The 24,601-nt window shown below is 44.7% G+C and overlaps 1 protein-coding gene across 5 annotated transcripts; it reads right to left on the bottom strand.

Annotated features, from left to right (window-relative positions):
• Positions 1-11,274: 11,274 nt before the first annotated feature.
• Positions 11,275-13,670, bottom strand: LOC138853554 (uncharacterized). Of its 5 annotated transcripts, none has more exons than XM_070090923.1 (4): positions 13,595-13,670; positions 12,765-12,894; positions 12,320-12,404; positions 11,275-12,151 (listed from the first exon to the last, which is right to left on the bottom strand). In XM_070090923.1, the coding sequence occupies exons 2-4, from the start codon at positions 12,888-12,890 to the stop codon at positions 11,463-11,465; spliced, it is 900 nt and encodes a 299-aa protein (XP_069947024.1). In that variant the 5' UTR covers positions 12,891-12,894; positions 13,595-13,670; the 3' UTR covers positions 11,275-11,462. The 5 variants fall into 5 exon arrangements, with proteins under 5 accessions (XP_069947024.1, XP_069947021.1, XP_069947022.1 ...); XM_070090920.1 differs by having other exon boundaries at positions 13,550-13,668; XM_070090921.1 differs by having other exon boundaries at positions 13,510-13,649.
• Positions 13,671-24,601: the final 10,931 nt, after the last annotated feature.

Genomic DNA, 24,601 nt, shown 5'->3' with positions numbered 1-24,601 from the left:
CGTTTGTGGATCTCACAATTCAAATGACCCTCTAACTCACAACACATCCTTCAGACTGCAAGCAGGATTCAGTAGTCCATAATGTTTACCTATCACCTTACTCATTAGTTAGTTCCTGCGTGGGAAATTACTGTATATTAAACTCGCAATGGGTCATAGAGCAGCTCTGTGACAGGAATATCCCTACTGACCTATTTAACAGCCAGCACTTTGACTTTACGTCCTCTTACACCATAACAAGGTGCCTTTCCTTCAATGCTAATCCAGATCTTCAGGTCATTTATAGCTTTCTTCTGAAGATAAGTGAATGCGTCATCTTCAGTGTAGCTCAGTTAGTTGATAAACTTCAGCCAGTCGCCTCAAAGGATGAGATAACTGGTCAGTGTCACGATAACCTTGCGAATACCACGATGTCTTGTTACAAAATAATTAGGAATTGTATTAGCCAATCGCAATATAGTTCACTATGAAACGCGGGTAAAACTGATTATTCTAGGAATCACAATTGTGCATCGTATCACCCTTAAGACTGCAGAATCCTTCAAGTCCTTGACCTTCTGTTCTCATTCCATCCACTACTCTCATTATTCCACTCAGTCGCATCCTTGACAGGATATTATTATTATAATCAAGGGGGAAGCGCTAAACCCGGAGGATTATACAGCGCCTGGGGGGGGGGGATGTGGAAGGCATTCAGGCTTAATTCGGGGAACTGGAGCACAGATCCAGCTTGACAGGATAAACTCCTCGCTTACGACTGCCACATAAGGAAGCTCTCCACGAGCCAATGAGAAACAAGGACCTTCTCACATCTGACTATAAACAGTTTTGCTTCCCCGTCAGAGCAAATGAAGCTTCGGGGGAAAACATAGATGTCTGGTCAAGGTAACTTTCTGTCTCTGTGGTCCCAGTCACTCACCCAGGATATATACAGAATCATATTGCAGTAATCTGGAACAACCGATAACAGATGGAAGAAAACTAAAGGCCTTTCGTGTTTGTAAATATTTTTACTTAATTCCAGTGTAAATAACTGGAATTAATGGGCTTTTAACGAGGGTTAATAATATTATTCAGTATGTGATAAGCCATTATGCAAAATATAAAATACACATTAGCAATTTATAAATGTTCTAATAACTCATGGCTATAAATAATTGTACTGAGAGCAAAATCCGCTTTTATTGGAAAAAATATATTTATAACAGAAATGTCAAAGAAAGCTAGTAGGAACGAAATATGTAAAAAAAAATAGCCTTTTAATCATTTTTTCCCCTCGAGCTAAGAGACTTTTATTTTGTTGTTGTAGAGAGACCCTTGGTACAAGAGATTTTTACCTTCAACAACAACACAAGAGTGGTGGTCCCTAGAGTAGTGGTGGTCCCTAGTGTGGTGGTCCCTAGAGTGGTGGTCCCTAGAGTGGTGGTGCCTAGTGGTGATCCCTATAGTGGTGGTCCCTAGAGTGGTCCCTAGAGTGGTGGTGCCTAGTGGTGATCCCTAGAGTGGTGGTCCCTAGAGTGGTGGTGCCTAGTGGTGATCCCTAGAGTGGTGGTCCCTAGAGTGGTGGTGGTCCCTAGTGGTGATCCCTAGAGTGGTGGTGGTCCCTAGAGTGGTAGTGGTCCCTAGAGTGGGGGTGATTCCTAGAGTGGTAGTGGTCCCTAGAGTGGTGGTGATCACTAGAGTGGTGGTGGTCCCTAGTGGTGATCCCTAGAGTGGTGGTGGTCCCTAGAGTGGTAGTGGTCCCTAGAGTGGGGGTGATCCCTAGAGTGGTAGTGGTCCCTAGAGTGGGGGTGATCACTAGAGTGGTGGTGGTCCCTAGTGGTGATCCCTAGAGTGGTGGTGGTCCCTAGAGTGGTGGTGATCCCTAGAGTGGTGGTGGTCCGTAGAGTGGTGGTGGTCCCTAGTGGTGATCCCTAGAGTGGTGGTGATCCCTAGAGTGGTGGTGATCCCTAGAGTGGTGGTGGTCCCTAGAGTGGTGGTGATCCCTAGAGTGGTGGTGGTCCCTAGTGGTGATCCCTAGAGTGGTGGTGGTCCCTAGAGTGGTGGTGGTGGTCCCTAGAGTGGTGGTCCCTAGTGGTGATCCCTAGAGTGGTAGTGGTCCCTAGAGTGGTGATCCCTAGAGTGGTGGTGGTCCCTAGTGGTGATCCCTAGAGTGGTGGTGATCCCTAGAGTGGTGGTGGTCCCTAGAGTGGTGGTGGTCCCTAGAGTGGTGGTGTACCCTAGAGTGGTTGTGGTCCCTAGAGTGGTGGTGATCCCTGGAGTGGTGGTGGTCCCTAGAGTAGTAGTGGTCCCTAGAGTGGTGGTGGTCCCTAGAGTAGTAGTGGTCCCTAGAGTGGTGGTGGTCCCTAGAGTGGTGGTGGTCCCTAGAGTGGTGGTAGTCCCTAGAGTGGTGGTCCCTAGAGTGGTGGTGGTGGTCCCTAGAGTGGTGGTGGTCCACTCTAGTGGTGATCCCTAGAGTGGTGATCCCTAGAGTGGTGGTGGTCCCTAGGGTGGTGGTCCCTAGTGGTGATCCCTAGAGTGGTGGTGGTCCCTAGAGTGGTGGTAGTCCCTAAAGTGGTGGTCCCTAGAGTGATAGTGGTCCCTAGTGGTAGTGATCCCTATTATTATTATAATCAAAAAAGAAGCGCTAAGCCACAAGGGCTATACAGCGCTGCAGGGTAGGGAAGGAAGCAAGGGAATTGGATGGCAGAAGGGAGGGGGGATGATCAGCAGGTTACAGAAAACAGCGGGGCAGGGGATAGTACGGGGGTAGAGGGTAGCAAGAGATTCAAGTAGAAAGGGCTGAAAGTATCAGAATTTGTGAAGTAAGTCAGTCGTTGTCAAAAAGTCAATGAGAGAGTCCGGATGAAAGGTGGGTCCATCAGCGAGAAGGGAAGGTAAAGAGAGAGCAGCGGGGCGAAGACGACGACAGAGGTAAATTCTGCGTGCTCGTTGATAAAGTGGGCAGTCCAACAGAATGTGGCTGACTGATAATGGAGCTTGGCAATTCTCACAGAGGAGCAAGACGCCTCTCCATGAGATATCCATGAGTAAGACGAGTATGGCCAATGCGAAGACGGGAGAGAGTAGTCTCCCAACCTCGACACTGGTGATAAGAAGACGGCCAGTAACCTATACTCGGTTTAATAGACTGAAGTTTGTTGCCGAGCATAGTAGACCAACGTTGTTGCCAACGGGTGTGAAGGTGGGAAGATATTACAGCAAAATAGTCCGTACATGGAATACCTCTATAAGAAACTGGTAGGTCATGTACTGCTGACCGCGCAGCAGTGTCTGCCTGTTCATTGCCCTGTACGTCAACATGACCAGGGACCCAACAAAAAACAATATCTTTATGCTTGGTAAAGATGCGGCGTAGCCAAAGTTGGATACGGAGGACTAAGGGGTGAGGTGTATCAAATTTTTGTATAGCCTGTAAAGCACTAAGGGAGTCTGAGACAACCACAAATGATGACACAGGCATAGATGCAATACGGATAAGTGCTGTAAGGATGGCATATAATTCAGCAGTAAAAATACTAGCCGAAGATAGTAAATGCCCTTGTACGACGCTGTCCGGAAACACTGCTGCGAATCCTACGCCGTCAGAAGACTTAGAGCCATCTGTGTACACAGCAATGGCATGAGAATGAGAGTGAAAGTGGTCAAGAAAAAGAGAGCGGGAAGCGACCGTAGACAGTTGGGCTTTCGAGCAAGGGAGGGAGAAAGAACAGACTCGAACAGCTGGAACTTCCCAGGGGGGTAGGGAAAAGTGAGATGCTACATGTACATAGAAAGGTGGTAGTTGAAGAGAAGACAAGAGCGAATGAAGGCGAAGAGAGAAGGGACGGAGTAAACAGGGGCGGCGAACAAATAAAGAATGTCTACTAATATCAGTGACCATTCTATAAATGGAAGGATTGCGGAGATCATGAGAGCGTACATAGTAGCGCAGGCAATGGGCATCACGGCGATCAGATAAGGATGGAACGTTCGCTTCTGCATAGAGGCTCTCGACAGGGGAAGAGCGAAAAGCACCAAGGCATAAACGTAATCCTTTGTGATGAATGGGGTTAAGGCTAGAGAGAGTAGCAGGAGATGCCGCTGAATAGATCTGGTCACCATAATCAAGTTTCGATAAAATAAGGGTGGAATGTAGGCGAAGGAGGGTTCGACGATCAGCTCCCCACGAAAGATGAGCAAGGGTTTTAAGAAGGTTCAGCCGGCTGTGACAAGTTGCCTTCAGAGAGGTAATGTGAGGTTTCCAGGATAACCTACGATCAAAGAGGAGGCCCAGAAACTTGACTGTATCACGTTCAGGGATACGGGAGCCATAGAGGTACAAAGGATGATCGGAGATGACAGAGCGTCTAGTGAAAGTGATTTGGTGGGTTTTAGTGCTGGAAAATTTAAACCCATGTGTGGTGGCCCAATTGGAAACACGGTCGACTGCATGTTGGAGAGAAACTGTAATGAGGTGACAGTCAGCGCCTGCACAGGCAATAGCAAAGTCATCAACATAGAGTGATGACCAAATATTTGATGGAAGACTAGAGGCCAAATCATTAATAGCAAGGAGAAAAAGTGTTGTGCTCAGAACACATCCCTGGGGGACACCTTCAGCTTGGATAAAGTCCGGGGAGAGCACATTATTAACCCGAACACGGAAATGCCTGTCAGTTAAAAAGTTCTTAAGGAAGGATGGTAGATTGCCTCGAAGGCCTAAGGAGTGGGCTTGGGCTAAAATATTATACCTCCAAGTTGTGTCATATGCCTTCTCAAGGTCAAAAAATATGGCAATAACTGAGTGGTTATTCGCAAAGGCATTACGAACATAAGTATCCAAGCGCAGTAAGGGGTCTATGGTAGAACGTCCCTTACGAAAGCCATATTGACGAGTGGAGAGACTGTTGTGTGTCTCTAAATACCACACTAAACGTCTATTTACTAGACGTTCCATTACTTTGCAAACTGCACTGGTAAGAGCAATGGGACGATAGTGGGAGGTTTCATGTCCCGTAGTGCCTGGTTTGCGGAAAGGGAGAACAATGGCGGATTTCCACAGCTGTGGAAGAACTCCTTGTGACCAAATAAGATTGTAAAGGCGTAATAGGACTGCAAGGGCTGACTGATGTAAATGTTGTAGCATACGAATATGAATGTCGTCGGGCCCAGCTGCCGATGATCGACAAGCTGAGTGTTGCCTCCAGTTCTTGAAGTGTAAAAGGCACATTATACTGTTCTTCTCTGAGAGAAGAAAAGTCCAAGGGTGCTAACTCTCTGGCAGACTTTGAGGAAAGAAATGAGGGGCATAGATGGAGTCCCTGAGAAATACTGACCAGATGATTGCCAATTTCATTGGCAACATCTAGTGGGTTTGCTATATCAACACCGGCAACCCGCAGAACAGGAGCCGGGTCAGGAGAATATTTACCACTCAGTTTTCGTACTTTTTTCCAGACTGCACTCATAGAGGAAGCAGAGGTGATGGTGGAGACAATCTCGCCAGCAAGTGCCTTTAGCGTCACGGATGACACGGCGAGCGATCGCACGCTTCTGTTTAAAATCAAGGAGTCGCTCTGTGGTTCTATTGTACCGGTACCTGCCCCATGCAGCGCGTTTCAAACGTACTGCACGAGCACAAGCAGGAGACCACCAAGGCACGCATTTCTGAGAATGCCTGCCCGAAGTTTGGGGTATAGAATGAGAAGCTGCGGTGAAAACGGAGGACGAGAAGAGGTGTAAAAGCTCATCGATGGAGGACGAAGAAGGAACCTCTTTAATAACAGTTAGGTGTGAGTAAAGGTTCCAATTTGCCCGATTAAATTGCCAGCGTGGGGTGCGAAGAGGTGGCGAATATGAAGGGGAAGTAAGAATGATTGGGAAATGATCACTGTCATGTAAGTCCGGGAGAACAGACCAAGTGAAGTCTAATGCGGCGGAGGAAGAGCAGATTGAGAGATCGATGCAAGAGAGAGTATGAGTCCGAGGATCAAAATGGGTGCGAGTACCTGTATTTAAAACATGGAGGGGGTGGGTGGCAAGAAAAGCCTCTAACTGAATTCCACGGGAATCACAGTGAGACCCCCCCCCCCCCCAGAGGAAATGGTGGGCATTAAAATCACCAAGTAACAGAATCGGTGGCGGTAATGACGAAACAAGGAAGGCAAAATCCGGAATAGATAATGCCCGAGAAGGAGAGAGATATAAAGAACAGAGCATATACCACCTATGTAAGTGGATACGGGCTGCTGTGTAATGCAGCGAAGTATGAACAAATAGCTGATGGTACGGAATATCAGTGCGGAGAAGAAGGGCACTTTCATTAAAGGTCCCATCAGGAAAAGGATCTGAAGAATACAATAAATTATAGCCTGAGATGTGAGAAATAACAGCAGAGTGTAATTTTGGTTCCTGTAAGCAAACACCAACAGGGGCAAACTGGGAGAGTAACATCTGAAGCTCACCCCGATTACCCCTGAGGCCGCGTATATTCCACTGTAAATAGGCCATGATTGGCAATGATAAAGATACTTGAAATCCGCAGGTAAGGGTTCCTACGGACTAGAAGGGTTAGAAAAGTCCACATGCGGAGGCAGTGGAAAATGTTCAAGCAGCGAAGGAACGGTGCGCTGTGAAGAAAGGAGTTGCGCAGATGGAGCAGAGGAGAGAGAAAGAGCGGAAGGTGGATCAGTGTCCATTGATGGTTTGGTCTCTGCAATATATTCAGAGATTGCTTCAAGTGTTTCGGAATTCAGAGATGTCGTATGGGAGACAATATTGGGAATGGTAGGGGGAGGATGAGTAAAGATTGGAACTGTATTGGACTGTACCAAGGTAGGGGGGGGGCGAAAGGGTGGAGGGAACTGGAGAAGCGTGGCAGGGGACAGAGGAGGCAGGAACCTGGGAGGTGGCAGAAGAGGAAGAAACTTGGGAGGGAACAGGGGAGGAAGGTACATTACGAGGAGGGTGAACTTCTGCACTTGTAACTGAGCCAGTGAGAGGGGAAGAACTAGGGACAGAGACAGGGAGGGTAAAATGAGGAGGTGGAAGATGGGTAGGAGGTGTTACCGGACCTTTTTTTGACTTTTGAGAAGTAGAGGGACGATTGGGAGGAGGTGTCGTACGAGGTCTCGTCGATACTGAGGCTTGTGAGAGAGAACTCGAAGAAGCGAGATTAGACTGAGGCGTTGAAGTAGGGACGTCTGAGCCGAGGACAGCAAAAGGATTAGATACAGGAGTGATTATGGGAGAGGTAACCACAGAGGTGGGTGTAGAAGATGGGATACCAGAAGTGGGGGGACGTTTTGAAACACGGGAATAAGAAACACGTGGGAGTCTCCCTTGGAGGCGGAGATGAGAAACTGCCATGGCATAAGGGAGACCTTCTGTCTCTTTGAGGTAACGGATTTCCCGCTCGTTTAAATAGACCTGACAACGGCGAGAGTACGAAGGGTGAGCCTCATGACAGTTAAGGCAAGAGGGAGATCGATTGCAAGACGTATTAGAATGGTCATCGGCACCACAGACTGGGCATTCGGCGATAGATCTGCAATATTTCGCTGGATGGCCAAATCGCCAGCAATTTCTACACTGTTGTGGTGTAGGGATCACCTTTCGAACTTGTAACCGGTGTCCTGCTATATAAACTGAGGATGGGAGTTCTCGGCTGTCAAAAGTTAAACGAGCCACATTGCTAGGGTATCGTCTCCGCCCACGGGCAGGAAGAACATAAGTGTCTACCTTGAAGATTGGGAGATCTTGGAGTTCCAGCTGTTCTAGAATGTCAGTGCCACATGTCTGGAAATTTCGTTGAACTATGGTATGGGGCAGAATGACGGTACCACTACAAGAATTGAGGGAATGATGTTTTTCAAGAGTGACAGGAACAGTATCGATATGGGAAAGACGAGAGAGCTCAAGAGCCTGGGTAGCATTCTGTACGGTAATGATGCGCGTACCGCTCTTAAGAGCATGAAAAGAAATATCTTTACCAACATGGCGTAGGAGTGCCTTGCCAATACTATGGTCAGAAAGATAGGCAGTAGAGGAAGTTGGTCGTAAAGTGAAGAATTTAGTCCACTGTTCAGTCTGAAACTGAGCGTGGAAAGGTAGTGAAGGACGTGTCGATCGTTTCTGAGAAGAACGAGAAGGTGGAGAAGTATCATCAGCAGGTAATTGTCGTTGGCGTTTAGGCGTGGGACCAGAGTTGGTCCGACGTGGAACGGGTCGGCGATTTGAAAATTGCCGCACCGTAGAGGGAAAGGCCGGAAGCATAGTCAGAGGAGAGCGAAGGTCCGATAAATCGAAGGAGTCAGTCGAGGCCTCAGTACCTGAAGCGGGTGAGGAAACAGCACCGGCAATAGGTACAGAGGCATGAGGAGTGTCTGAAGAGTGGTCCAAAGACGAGACGGGGTCAGAACGGGGTGCGGTATCAAGAAGGGGCCCAGGGGTAGTAGGTTCATGGACTAGGGCTGCCATGGTTAGGTTACTTTTCTTTTTGTTTTTAAGAAAAAAAAAAGAAAATAAAACTAAAAAAAAAAAAAAGAATAAAAAAAGGGGGGACCGGGGAGGGATAGTTCCTAGGAGGAATTAAAGGGCCAGAAATCTCCCTCCGCGCCCAAGAGGACCTCAGCACCGCAAGTAGCGCAGATGCAGCATGGAACCCGTGCCATACCCTACCTATCATGCTAGTAAACTAACAATCCGGGATAGCAACCTCACATCTGCAGAGCTACCTCGGTGGACAAAAGAGTGGGCGGCCGGATATCCGCCACAAAGCATACCTCCTTCGGTCACCACCCCCGGAATCCGAAAGGTGGCTTCCAGAGATACACCCGTCGCCCGAAAGACACCCAAAGCTACTCCGGGATACCGGAGAGGGATCGGGACATCCCCAGGCGATCCAGATTCCACGGCAAACTACGCCACCGCCAAGAACCTCAACGGAATGGGATAGACCCCGGTATCCTTTCCCCTACCTAGGAACTAGCGCACCTGTGGGAGAAATCCCAAAGGCCAAAAAGAGGAAGGGCAAAAGGGAGGGGTGGGGAGGAGGAAAGGAAAAAGGGGAGGATGGGGAGGATGGGATAGGGGAGGGGAGATTGGGGGGTAATTAGGTTCGGTCTGAGGAAGAAGACCGACAGGTCTAATTCCTCAGACCAAGAGCCTCTTCACCACTCCAAGGAGCCCCACTTGAAGAGGTCCCCTGACCAGTCTTAACCCTGCAAGTATTATTGCACATACAAAGTTAATTCAAAGGTCTGAGCAACAAGATACATTAAGAACGCAATTTTCTTCCCCAGCAAATTAAGCGGCCCAAGGATGACGTTCATCTCTGTAGTTAAAATAATCTTTTGTTGGTAGCTTTGCCATGAGCCATGTGTAATGCCCAAGGAAATGTTAGTGCAGAAACATTTTATCTAATGGTATTAATCCACTGCTTGCTAAATCTGGCCTCTTTCCCAAGGAATAGAAGATTCCTCCATGACAATTATTATTATAATCAAAAAGAAGCGCTAAGCCTCCTCCATGACAAGGCTTTACTTCGAGTCACATACAACCCTGGTAGCTTCGTTAAAGAAAAAACCGAATGCGTCATTCATTGTATATACTCCGAGGGAGATGCATCTACATTAAAGATCAAATGATCACTTTGGGATTAAATTATTCGTGATGGATATAGACTTAATGCCCTACTAATTGAGTTTACCAGGTTTTAAATACACTTATCCAAGTTTCTTTATTGCCGAGATGCACTCAAAGTCTAGACTTTCCTATAAAAACATAACCAAGTCTAGACTAACCCCCAGGATGAGAGAGAGCTTTTAACGTTTTCAATCACCGGCTTTCATCAGTCTTAAGTTTTTTAATAAAGAGCCAAAGTTTAGAATCACAAAACATCTCCAAGTTTTATTGGATTTTCAGAAGGAATTGCAGTATCTCGAAGCATCCAGCATGAGGTAGTTTCTCCTTAATTTTGTTAAGTGCACAGCCACGATGCTTGCAATCTGGGGCACGCAGCATCACAGGATTATTACGATCAGAACCGAGCACTAAACCCACAAGAGTTATACTTCTGACAACGTTTAAGCAGTTTCTTCAATACTTGCCTCCAAGAAAATTAAATGTAATATTATCAAAACAGTAATTTACATTTATGAATCAGGGATGATCTATATTAATACTTCAACAACAGTCATCTTTTACGTTCTAATTTATTATATAGCTGAAATTCCGCGGACCAAGAGCACCTCAATAGTGTCAAGACACTTTGAAGGGTTTCAAGTCTGTAAAAACTGCTGGATAAATTCACAAGATTGCCTTTCCCACAGCGCCTTAGAGAAAGGTGACGGCTGAGGTACTATGATGAGATCTGAGGAAGAAAAATCTTTACATTCACCGATATCCATCTGATCTCTAGTTTAAGAAAACTAGTTAGTTGCGAGTGGAACAAATCCCGAGCTGGATATCGCTTTAGTCTCTCTCAACGATCTAGTTAGACAATTATCACACGTAGTATTGATCACGAGCAGAAGAACCGATTCTTACGGTGCCTAACTGTTTATCGTCCTCAAAGTTATTGTAAGCTTAAGCCAAGAAGACAAATACTGGCCCAAAAAAAATTTCAACTAAGAGGAGAATACTTAGCAACAGCGAGACAGACCTAGCAAGCTGATCATAGACTTGATAATTAGCACAAGCCGGGTCACAGAGCCTGGTGCGATCTAAAGAGGATCACACCCACATACCGCACCATTTTATAACTAGAACCATGCTTCACTGAAACAGTGTACCGAGTAGGCACTAGCAAGATATTCTAAATTATACTGCGCTGGGATAATGAAGAGACTAAGTGACCATTTCAGTATAAATTTACCCAGATGCGGCGGCGTTTATCGGTAGCAAAATTAACCCTCAGAATATACACTAGTTAAAAGCCTGGCAAATTATGAGCATTAATTGAACTAATTTTTCCAGTGGTATTTGCACATGGGAAGAATAAAAATTATTAATTGGGAAACTCTGAAGCCGGAGTCAACATTTGAGATATGGGAGACAATCATTCTTTAGTCAAGAAATAACTCAAATTTCTTGGATCAAGAACCTTTTACCATTAAGGCACCCCCGTGAAGGGTAACTTCAGTACACTAACATTCATTTGACAAACGCGCTAAATTCGCATGGTTCATACAGCCAGAAATATCAAATCAAAACTATTGAAGATAACGAGTAGGCGGTTGCTTTCCGAATTAAGTTACCCGTGCAACCTTTCCTGGAAAATACTTAGGCAAATGCATTAAAAAAATTTATTTACGTAAAATTGCCTACATGATTGCAATTTATAAAATTAATTAAAATAGTTAAAAATTAGGTAGACCAAATATATATCCATTCAAAGTTACATGATAGCAGCAGTTGCCACAGCAGTTGTCGCAGCAGTTGCCACAGCAGTTACCAACTGCTGGCTGGCGGCCGAGCAGTCAGAATCTACTCAAATCTTTTAGCCACTCACGCTTTATACTAGAGTCTGAAGTTTGTCTACTTGCCACAGTGCTCTTTACCGTGCTGCACGAGGCCTCTCGTGAATTGGCATCTTTCCTGATAAACCAGAAAGCATCTTTCTTTCGAGGATCGTCGTTTTCCTCTTCCTCTTTAAGTTTAAGAACAATTTTACTTGGAAAAGGCTTTTCTAGCCCATCCAGTTGGTCTTCAAGTGTAGCATGGAGCCGCTCCGTGCAGTCATCCTCACCGGAAACCAACATGGTGGAGTTCTGCGAATAATTTGTCGCATGTTCAGAGTCAGCTGAACAACAAGGGTGACTACGCTTTAGGCTAGCACAATTAGAATACCCCTCACCACACACTGCTTGCTTCACATTCCTGTTAACGGGAGCTTCCTTAAGAGTCGACGTTAAAACCTTACCCAACTCTAGGGCCTTTTGAGGTACCTTATGTTGTGGCTGTTCCTTGTTATCGCCTTTGTACCCGAAGTTAGTATAGACCCAAGACTCGTTAGAATTTGGTTTCAAGTGAGCGTCTTCAGACATTTTTGATACTTCTAGCAAGGCTTTGTAGCCCGGACAGAGTCTGGCTCTTGGCACTAGTGTAGTACGTCTCATAGAAGAACCCTCAATACACTGGGTCTCCTCTGAAGCTGTCGCACCATTTCCTGCAGAAAAAAAATACTTTATAGACATCTATTAAACCCGTAGGGGTTAGTGTTTTAATGGTAAATAAACAGAGGAAAAGAATGGACAGTTGTCGAAAACGAGTTTCAGAAAAAAAAAAATGTACAAAGTTGACAAAATAGCCAGTATTCATTGAAAATCATGCGTACCCATGGCAGAGTTGGGGAAACTGGGCGATGTAATCATCTCGACGTCATCAGGTGGCGAGCACGGAGCCTGTTCCCGAGGCTCGAACTGCAAAATGTGAAGGTTAGGAAACTGTCAAGTTAGTAAAAATGGTGCTCTTTATTCTTTAGTTATTGTTCGAATGAAAAAAAAAAAGTACCAAATTGACCGTGACGGCCTTATAAACTATTACACTAACACCAATTAAAAATATTGCCTTGCCTATACTATGTTAAGCATCATTATGTTGCAGGAAAAATAAAAATTCTTCTTAATGATTCGGGTAATGTTTGCTCTATTTATTGGTATATACTAACTTAGGAAACCTCTTGCCTACACTGAAATACTTTAAGTTTTTCTTAAAAGGCAAATTACATTAGTGTTGTACTCCTAAAGTATTGTAAATGGTGCACATCCTCCTCGTCTCACCTTACTATGTCTTTTCTTCTTGCAGGTGTCTATTATGAACGAGAGGACGAAGGCGCACATGGCAAGGAATAAGAAGGTGGAGATGCCCACCAAAGGCCAGAACACTGTAGGTGCGAGTCTGGTCATCGTGCTACGGAAGGAATCCTTAGGTCACACCTTTGTATTATCAGAGTAAATACGAATAGCAGTGCATATACATGTGTAAAACGATGAGAAACTAGCAGAGAAATGTATAAAAAAAATACCATGGGCGGGGCTTGAACCCGCAGTCGAGTCGTAAAACTCCAGACCGACTTGTTAGCGGGTTCAAGCCCCGCCCGTGGTATGGTTTATTTGCAATCTTGTCATTACGATTTCGTGAGTCACATGTATAAAAAAAATATAATTAAATTTATTTCTACCTCATCCCCGTATAAAGTTACCCCACGACCCAAAAATTTTCACCCGACACATCACGCATGAAACACAACGATGGCCCTAATATTTTCTGTGGCTCACAATACACTGTCCAATATTTTACCATTAAGTTAAGACTCCAATTAGTGTGGCGAATTACGGAGCTTTAAAAACAAAACAGTTTTAAGTATGGAATCCAAAATATAAATTATCAAGAAGCTTGAAAAAACACAAACCAAATCCCGATGAACATGACCGCAACATTATATTCCGTGCCTGCGGTCTACATATTCTGGATTTTTACCGCTCTAGATTTATTACTACTAATAAACTTGCATAAGTGTCTCACGGCGGGGACTTTGCAAGAGCAACAGAGGACTTATGGTCACCAGGGAGGCGTTGTGCGTATTTTTTCCCTCTTCCTCTAATATCACCGTTAAAAGTAACAGCCTCCTGCAGCTGGGCTGCCGGTCACTTATACAGAAATGAGGTACATTACCACACTTTCCACTCTGAACTTCAAAGTATGATCCACACGAGATTTGGAATCATATCCGGCCATTCGAACCGCAGTTCGTCTCTCAGTGTGAGTGTGCAAGATGTTAGCAGTGTCAAGACGTCCAAACGTCAATTACAAGCGAAGAATCAAGTGAACAAAGACGTTAGTATCTTGACATTTCGCTTTGTGTATCAGTAATGCAGTAAATTGTTTAATTTATAGGGTTTAAACCTTATATACTGCACGACGGTCATTAGGGAGTCATGTCACCTATACACCAACAGTGAGGTACACTTTAATCCCTAAAACAAACACACACGCACACATCACACATTATATATATTACTTTTGCTGGCTGCACGAGTAAGCCGCTTCCCCGAGTGATGAAGCCTGAGAATTTCGATCACGATACAACCTTTGAAGTTCGATGTCCTCCCCAGGCAAGCAACCCGAATCCTCTTAGAGTGGTCCGTGCCACAAACATCCGTATCTCTTTAATCGTAATGCTTGAAAAATCCTTCTCATTTTACGGAATGACCACGAGATGTGCTAATACCACGCACCAGGGTAACGTAAATAAAGACCTTTTACAACATTTGGGAACAGCGCGTGTCTTGTTCGTGATATTCGAGAGGATTTTGAACACAGGATTCAGAAGAAGACAGTGAACCTACGCATACCGAGGTAAACAACTGAAAAGTAAATATTGACCTGTACACATTACAACAGCAACATTACCACCTACCAACAGCAGCGACAACAACAAAAATAAGACATCACAACTCGTCTCTCAGCCATTACACAAAACACCAGTTGTAACAATATAAATAACATCTACAATAATACAGTAATTATTTTAATATTAAATATACTTAGTGTCATCTGAAATCTTTATCTGTTTAACTGATAATGGAACATAGCCTTGAAAAATTGCATCCAGTAAGGTAAACTTAATAGCATTATCCAGCACCCCCTCCCCTCTCTCTCTCTCTCTCTCTAGAATGATTTGCTTCCTAACAAAATAAGAGACTCGCCACGTTGGAAGAGCAAGAGCAACAGTTCAAGCAGACAGTCGTGACCAACATGCTATTTCATATTGTTTCTGGACTCAGCTTCCACCGATTGCCTATTTTTTTTTTTTATTTAAAACTCAGGTACAAAATAGATATGGGTGCATAAAATAATATGTCAACGAGATACCAGGCACTAACTAGGTTATTATTATATAATAAATAATAAATTCAAAACACAGGAAAATATAAACACTATACAAATAAACAATGTGACAAAAACAAGCACACCGAATTACACACATACACAAGCAATCACGTATTATACAACGTGATACTTCATCTGGCATATAACTAGGCGTGGCTTCCGCCTGCCAACACACAACGTATCCAAGACTTAATCTAAGAACTCAGGTGCCTTAAAAAGCACAACATTACGTTAATTTGGGCGACTACCACGGGGTAATCATGGACTAAGAATAGGTATTACAGTTCAAAGGTGGATCACGATGACGCTACAATTCACAACAATGAAAATATCTAATATAACAAAACGAAACTACACTGTGATATTTGACATCTCAATAAAACACAAATGCCAGCAGCTACAAGTGAACTTATACACTGACGAGATGCACACATTGAAAAATACTGCCTCCACATATAGTTCAAGCTCCATCACAGTTTACAGAAAAACGAATACTTGCATAGATACATATACTATTGAAAAGCACACGGACACGGCATAAAGTATAAACGGAAATAAGAAAACGTTCAACTGTGCTAGGAAGCACACCATATACAAAATGTACACCAATGACTTGTAATTGAGGCAAAAATGACGAGAAACATTCCTAAAAGTTGTATATACAAAGCACGTAAGATATATCGTCATCACCGTTACATAGGAGACGCACATAAACTCGGAGAACACAAAACATTCACGCACTTGACAAACACAGTTAGACACAGCTGACCAGCCCGTTAGATTACCCACTGAACACTCACAACTATCTTAAATCTCGTAACTCCAAGGCTTTATATTCAGGCGGGAAGTCTCTCTCCCATCTCCCCTCATATACCAACCTATTTCGACATTTTGTCCTATAAATCGTCCCCGCTAAAACCCTAATTCTACTGTTACCATCAACGTGCCTCATAGCCCATGACACGAAAATATAATCGGCCACAACGTACGACACCGCACGTTGTACACGCAAGTCAACCCCACCTACATCAAAGCTCAACGCCCGGAGTACCGACAAACCTCCCCCCCTACCAAACGCAAAACCCTACTGAACCACTCTCGTACCATACCTAAAGTCTCACAGAAATACACAACGTGAAAAGCAGATTCCTCCATCTCGCACGCCGGACAACCCCAGTCTTCCTCCAAACGCCTGTTATACAACACCACCCCGGACGGCAAGATTCCATGTAAAAATTTAAAAACCACTTCCCGTACTTGAGCAGGCAGACGCAACTGCTGAACTCGCCTCCATATATTACCCCACGCATACATGGGATACATTCCTTCAACTCGCACCACGACTACCTCCCTACCCGCCCTTTCTAAGGTACATAATTTTAAACAGCGCACGTCCTTCATGTTCAATAATACGCGAAGCATCGCGTCGCACCAAATTAAAATCCTCCCTCTCCACCACCTGCGCAGGTCGTGATACAATTCACTTAACCCACCATGCATCCCACCCAGTCGGAGAAAACGACGCTTCACGTAACATGCCATGACACGAGCCTCTAGAGGAATGAGACCCAACCCTCCCTGATGCATTGGTGTCTCCACCACCGCTCTTGTGAGCCAATCGCATCCTGAACCCCACAAAAATCGATAAACTCTATGCAAAAGACGTTTGACGTCCCCCTGCAACAGAGGATACAGTGCAGCAACGTGCCATACTTTGCTATAAACCAGGGCATTAATGACCACCGCCCTCTGATGCAGGGTTAAATGTCGCGGCCGTAGACTATTTAAGCGCCCCAAGACACTATGTACAACCCTCCCCGAATTGCACGCCCTCATCTGATCGACCTCCCGCATATAATGAATACCACATATAGTGATACGATCAACCACAGTCCACCCCCCTTTATCCACCCCATCCCCCACCCACTCCCCCAAATCCATAATCTTCGATTTTTCTCTACTAACACACATCCCCGTAGCCTTGCCAAATATGTCAACAAGTCTCCCAACAAAACCCAATTGCTCCCGTGAACGTAATAACACAGTAGTATCATCTACATAACCCACAAGGGTCGGTCGACCACTACTCGGACCCCACGATGTCTCTATTCCCCGCCCACAAACAGCCCAGTAAAAAGAGTCCTGCATACATGCAAAAAGCATTTGAGACATGGGGCATCCCTGACGAATGCCCTTGCTCAAGTGTACAAAAACACCTAACTTGCCATTAATTTGTACTTTAAAACCCGCTCCATTGTACAACGAACGGGCCCACATGATGACCTCATTTCCAAAACCCTGCCATCTCATAAATTTCCACAGAACCTCCCTTTCCACACTATCAAAAGCGGCTCGCCAGTCTAAAGCCAAAACACCACCCCCACCCCTCACCCCGCATTCCTCAACAAACTCCCTGATATTCCCATCCGATTGCCTATTAGGATCATTCCACTTCATAACCATCCTCAGATAGAAGACATCTCACATCGGTCCCTTCATAAACTCTGTCTCTGCTCTACAAATCCTCTATTTTGAGTATGTGTGTGTGTGTGTGTGTGTGTGGGTGTGGGTGTGGGTGTGGGTGTGTGGGAGTTCACTTTTATCTTCCGTTCTTCATTATCTTACCCTCCTTCCTTCATTTTCAACTTTCTTCATCCAGCTTCTCTCTTCCTTGTGACCTTAGCGACCCACGTCATCTTGCCGGTAAGTGCAGTTTTTGTATACAAAATCGCTCATTTTTTAACAGTATCTTTTTTTCCTGTCATTAATTCATTGTTTGCTTGTTACGGGGCCTTGTAAAAGTCCTGCTGAATACTTTCTATATAAAGATTCCTTAATCACCATCTTGAGATCTTTTACAAGGAGTAAAAACGTCACGTGTTAAGGTAGCGTCCCCTTGAAGGTTAATGTGTAAATTTGCGCAGGTGTGCAGACCTCTGATGTTAAGTGAGGCTCTCAGCCTCACCTGAGAGTCTTAGCCAAGCGGCTCAGGACATGGTGTGTTTACTCTGGTCTACTGTTGTGTGTTATTCATGACCTGATTTAGTGTTTACTATCATGCCTGAAAGAGTAGTCGGTGTGTGGTCAGTCTAGTAGTACTCTGCTGCTCGTGTCTGGTTGTCTGGTTGAATTATGGCGTCGCCTACTAGTGGTAGAAAGATACACATAAATGATACCTTCATTAATAAGGCGTGAACGTCTCCTCTAGGTATGGGCCTTCTAGCTACTCATGGTCTGACTTGGGTGGTGGTGTGTACTCTCTGGAGTAGTTAGTACTCTATGCATCCCATGGCTATGTCGCAGATACATGTAATACCGACTCCAAAATTTATTAACATGTACTGATTATAAACTACATACAAAACAAATTGATGTCTTCTCTTTATTACTTTATTTCGGTGTTTCTTGTTTCCCGTCTTCCACCTTTGTTTCCTGGTCACGTCGTGCGGTATGTGTATTGTGGTAGACCGGTAAGCGAGAGTTGTGCTTAACACCTGCATCAATTCAAGGATGTTTTTCCAGTATCGTATGGAATCTTTAACCCCATGTTTCATGCCGGCAGTGAGGGAGTGGATAATGAGGAGAGCCTTCTGCTTTACTAGCCCTGTCCTAAAATTCTAGATAATAATGGAAAGTTTTTAATCACGATAGGAATAGACAATCCTCAGATAACGTCGGTATTCACCTTAAAGTCTTTGATATGTCATTCTCAAGTACTCCATCACAAGGCTTTCCTGTGTTGTGGGTGTAGAGAGGCCATTTGTAGCTTCTACGAGATGGGTACATGGTATTAGGTGCCCTCAGGGCAACGGCAGCTAAACCAGAGTAGTTCTGAAGGCTTAGTTGCATTCTGCGGATGAAGAACCTACATGGGATGAAGACTAAGGTATTTACATGATTGTTAACAATGCCACGAGCAAAATATTCACTTCAGTAACGGTGTCATCTGAGATAAGCGCTGACTAGCAAGCATTCTAAAATTGATAGGTTGAACGAGTTAACACTTCAAGGTAAAAAGCATTGGTTCCAGTAAAGGGCTGTTGATCGAAGAAGTTGGACTTCAACTTCCTTAGCGTGTATCATATCTGATTACCTCCCATTTCCCAGGCGCTTCAAGACCCTTCGAACTGTTTGAAGGTTCATACAGCACTTGAGTAATGGGATGTAATCTGTTTTGATCCAAGGGAGAGGAAGGTATCTCTAACGCCTCATATCAAGAGCTGTTTATGCTTGTGATGGGTGCGCCTTCAGGCTAATACGTCAAGAGCCAAAGTTATGGATGGAAAGTTTACAGAATTCTTCAGAGAGACAACTGGAAGTTCATCAAAGGGCCTTTGTTATGTATTACTGGATGAAGTTACATGGGTTGAAAATGCTTTCACAATTGTGTAGCAGTAAAAGCGAGTCTCTCTCTCTCTCTCTCTCTCTCTCTCTCACACACACATCCCTTATTTTCCTTATATCTATAGAGATCGAGGAGAGATAGATAGTGAGAGAGAGAGGGAGGGAGGGAGGGGGGGGAGGTGGACGATGGGACAAAAACAGATGAGGCAGTGGAAATGAAAACTTAAGAATTAATTGGGAAAGGAGAAGGTAGGAGCCCTTACACAGACCGCTACCCTACTCCACCGTCACTGTTGGAAGTGGTGTGTGTGTGTGTGTACTCACCTATTTGTACTCACCTATTTGTGGTTGCAGGGGTCGAGTCTTAGCTCCTGGCCCCGCCTCTTCACCGGTTGCTACTGGGCCTTCTCTCTCCCCGCTCCATGAGCTTTATCAAACCTCGTCTTAAAACTGTGCATGGTTCCTGCCTCCACTACGTCATTTTCTAGGCTATTCCACTGCCTTACAACTCTATGACTGAAGAAATACTTCCTACTATCTCTCTGACTCATTTGTGTCTTCAACTTCCAATTGTGGCCTCTAGTTTCTGTGTCCCCTCCCTGGAACATCCTGTCTTTGTCCACCTTGTCTATTCCACGCAGTATTTTATATGTCGTTATCATGTCTCCCCTGACCCTCCTGTCCTCCAGTGTCGTCAGGCCGATTTCCCTTAATCTTTCTTCATAGGACATTCCCCTTAGCTCTGGAACTAACCTTGTCGCAAACCTTTGTACTTTCTCTAGTTTCTTGACGTGCTTTATCAAGTGCGGGTTCCAAACAGGTGCTGCATACTCCAGTATGGGCCTGACATACACGGTGTACAGTGTCTTGAATGATTCCTTACTAAGGTATCGGAATGCTGTTCTCAGGTTTGCCAGGCGCCCATATGCTGCAGCAGTCATCTGATTGATGTGTGCTTCCGGAGACATGCTCGGTGTTATACTCACCCCAAGATCTTTCTCCTTGAGTGAGGTTTGCAGTCTTTGGCCACCTAGCCTATACTCTGTCTGTGGTCTTCTGTGCCCTTCCCCTATCTTCATGACTTTGCATTTGGCAGGATTAAATTCGAGAAGCCATTTGCTGGACCAGGTGTCCAGTCTGTCCAGGTCTCTTTGAAGTCCTGCCTGGTCCTCATCAGATTTAATTCTCCTCATTAACTTCACATCATCTGCAAACAGGGACACTTCTGAGTCTAACCCTTCCATCATGTCGTTCACATATACCAAAAATAGCACTGGTCCTAGGACCGACCCCTGTGGGACTCCGCTCGTCACAGGTGCCCACTGTGATACATCATTACGTACCATGACTCGTTGTTGCCTCCCTGTCAGGTATTCTCTGATCCATTGCAGTGCCCTTCCTGTTATATGCGCCTGATGCTCTAGCTTCTGCACTAATCTCTTGTGAGGAACTGCGTCAAAGGCCTTCTTGCAGTCCAAGAAGATGCAATCAACCCACCCCTCTCTCTCGTGTCTTACTTCTGTTATTTTATCATAAAACTCCAGAAGGTTTGTGACACAGGATTTGCCTTCCGTGAATCCGTGCTGGTTGGCATTTATACTCTTGTTCCGTTCCAGGTGCTCCACCACTCTCCTCCTGATAATCTTCTCCATAATTTTGCATACTATACACGTCAATGACACAGGTCTATAGTTTAGTGCCTCTTTTCTGTCTCCTTTTTTAAAAATGGGAACTACATTTGCCGTCTTCCATACCTCAGGTAGTTGCCCAGTTTCCAGGGACGTGTTGAAGATTGTGGTAAGTGGCACGCACAACATATCTGCTCCCTCTCTAAGGACCCACGGGGAGATGTTGTCCGGTCCCATTGCCTTTGAGGTATCGATGTCCCTTAGCAGTTTCTTCACCTCCTCCTCATCTATATGTATGTCGTCCAACACTTGTTGGTGTATTCCTTGCTGGTGTCCCCATCTGGTCTGTCCCCCCAGAGTCCTTCCTGTCTCTACTGTAAATACTTCCTTAAATCTCGTGTTGAGCTCCTCACATACCTCTTGATCGTTTCTTGTGAGTTCTCCACCTGTGTGTGTGTGTGTGCGTGTGTGTGTGTGCGTGTGTCTTGTTTTAGTGCTATTGTGATATTGAAGCTTGTTCTATTTCTGTGCTTTGTTGATGCTATTGTATGACCTGAGCTGCGCTGTATGTGGATTGGAGTAATACTGTACGTTGTGTGTCATCTTGTATTGTAGTTGTGGTGATACTGTGGCTGGTGCTGTGTATGAATGTTGTATGTGTTATGGACATCATAATGCTCACACAGCTTTCACAAAGTTCCTGCAGAAAGCCACGAAGGTGACTTCTTGCATCTTGGCAGAAAAGAGATATGAAGGGAAGTCGAACTCTTTTCTTAATGCTTGAAACGATCTTAGACTGTTGTTATATAGGTGGAATTTTGTCCTCGATCAAATATCCCGGCGGAATTTGACCAACGACAAACAAATTTGGGATCCTAGTCTTCTTAATGCCCATGTTCTTTCCGTGTTGAAAGAATCTTCTAAACAAATGATTCACTTTTATAGAATCATGATAGTATTGTTATACACCCCATGTCCTTCATGTAGGTGCTACTGGAAAGATTACAGCACTGTTGATGTGAACACTGCTGAGGGACTGCTATTGAGTGAAGAGTGGTAAGTGAACATTGTAAAAGGACACAAGTGCAACTAATGTGACATTTATTGTGGCAACGTTTCGCTCTCCAGGAGCTTTATCAAGCCAATATTGGCTTGATAAAGCTCCTGGAGAGCGAAACGTTGCCACAATAAATGTCACATTAGTTGCACTTGTGTCCTTTTACTTTACATATTGTCGGTAATTCTACCAACTTTATTACAAGTGAACATTGTAGAGTGAATTCTGAGAGGACACTGTTGAGTGAACACTGAACACTGTTGGCGTCTGTATGTACCTTACATCCAGTCATACAATACAATTATTTTCCTCTGTTAAATTTTATTATGGAACAAATATAATGGCCTTTGATGCATGTAAGGCAGGTGGTAAGCCGTAGTAATTCACAGACACAGGACGCCTCTGTTAAAATATTATATCAATCAGAGAACTGATAAACCTCCTCTACTTTGGAGCCAAGTTTTTATGCACTAGGTGAACCAGTGCTGAGTGCCTTTCTTAACTTTCACACTCTGGGTTTGATTTGTTCTATCATATTTTGATGATATAACAAACGACGTGTGACCCTGCATCACCCCAGAGGCAAAAAACAGCAGGTAGGATTCAGCATGCAGTAACAACAGAGATGCGGAGATCACGCTGTTATACACTGTAACAACAGAGATACGGAGATCAGGCTGTTATACACTGTAACAACAGATACGGAGATCACGCTGTTATACAATGTAACAACAGAGATACGGAGATCAGGCTGTTATACACTGTAACAACAGAGATACGGAGATCAGGCTGTTATACACTGTAACAACAGATACGGAGATCACGCTGTTATACAATGTAACAACAGAGATACGGAGATCATGGTGTTATACACTGTAACAACAGAGATACAGAGATCACGCTGTTATACACTGTAACAACAGAGATACGGAGATCATGCTGTTATACACTGTAACAACAGAGATACGGAGATCAGGCTGTTATACACTGTAACAACAGAGATACGGAGATCATGCTGTTATACACTGTAACAACAGAGATACGGAGATCATGCTGTTATACACTGTAACAACAGAGATACGGAGATCACGCTGTTATACACTGTAGCAACAGAGATACAGAGATCACGCTGTTATACACTGTAACAACAGAGATACAAATATCACGCTATAAGCAACATTAGCAGCAACAACAACATTAGCAGCAGCAGCAGCAGCAGCAGCAACATTCCTGGAAGTCCAACGTCTATAACCCACGAAGTTTTGAGACCATAAACAGAATTCTTCAAAGAGTGAGACTCTGGAATTCGGCAACTTCCTCTTCCTTGCTTCTTCCTCCCCCCATTACCCCTATCCTGCCCCCACTCCCCATCCATTCCTATACCCCACAACTCACTACCCCATTCAGGTTACGATATGATCAAGGGTTAGTCACCCAGGATAACCCAAGAAAGTCAGTGCTTCATCAAGGACTGTCTCTCATATAGCCATTGTGGAACTTCGAGCTTGCTCCCCCGGGATGCGACCCACACCAGTCGATTAACACCCAGGTACCTACTTACTGCTTGGTGAACAGGGACAGCAGATATAAGGAAACATGCTCAGTGTCTCCACCAGTGCTGGGGACTGAACCACAGACACTCAGTGTGTACAACGAGTGCGTTTCCTCCCATTCCCTCAGACGTTGTATGAACCCCTATCGATTTAGCGCTCCTCTCATGAACTCAATATAACTCGTGTCAGGAGACACTGCTTTGTTTCCTGATACATGAACCATCACCACACTCTTTAATAAGGATACACACAGAGTGATGTATATATCTCTCAGAATATATACACACAGAGTTTCAACCCTATTTTAGGTACAGATACACATAAGTACAGTCACATAAATTATCATACATAGCAGCATATGTATAGATTACCCAGGATAACCCAAGCACCTAAAGTCAGTTCCTGATCAGCCAGGCTGTGGCTCGTACGTTGGTTTGCGTGCAGCCAGCAGCAACCGCCTGGTTGATCAGGCTCTGATCCACCAGGAGGCCTGGTCACAGACCGGGCCGCGGGGGCGTTGACCCCCGGAACTCTCTCCAGGTAAACTCCAGGTAAGAGACGCGGTGCATGTACACTTTTCTTTATGTATTTAAATGATGTTCCAGATGTAATCGAATCCTAATTGCCTCTGTAGATAATGTAAAACCATTGAGAAAAAGACAAAGAGGAAACTGAGGGTTTCCAGCGAGGTGTAGACATGTTTCAAAGGTGGTCAAGCAAGTGGTTGCTGAAGTCCAGTCCACAGAATGCAAGGTCTTGAAATTTGGTGAGAAGGAAGGGAAGACTGGAAACGGAATACAGATTGAAAGGTGAAGAACTATAAGTATGGACCTGTCAACTTTAGGTTCCTCAACGCTGGAAAGGAACTGTGTACATTAGGCCCAGCTTGGGGACCCCACCCAAAGAAGCTGTGCTTAAAAGCTTGAAAAAAATGGGTTCAGTTTGGTGGTACCAGCTAAGTCCCAGAGCCAAGCGGGGCTCTGCGACTTAGCTGGTACCAAACTAACAAGGTCAGAAGAATAAGCCACCGCACTGGATTTTTTGGATAACCTGAACAACGTCTTCCTTCTAATGTATGCTAACTCTCATACTGTTAAATAAATACTTTAGTCTCGCGTCGGTGTTGTTAGATTATTCGCATC

Source organism: Cherax quadricarinatus, chromosome 33, assembly GCF_038502225.1.
Source record: "Cherax quadricarinatus isolate ZL_2023a chromosome 33, ASM3850222v1, whole genome shotgun sequence".
NCBI lineage: Eukaryota > Metazoa > Arthropoda > Malacostraca > Decapoda > Parastacidae > Cherax > Cherax quadricarinatus.
This window is presented reverse-complemented; position numbering and strand designations above follow the sequence as displayed.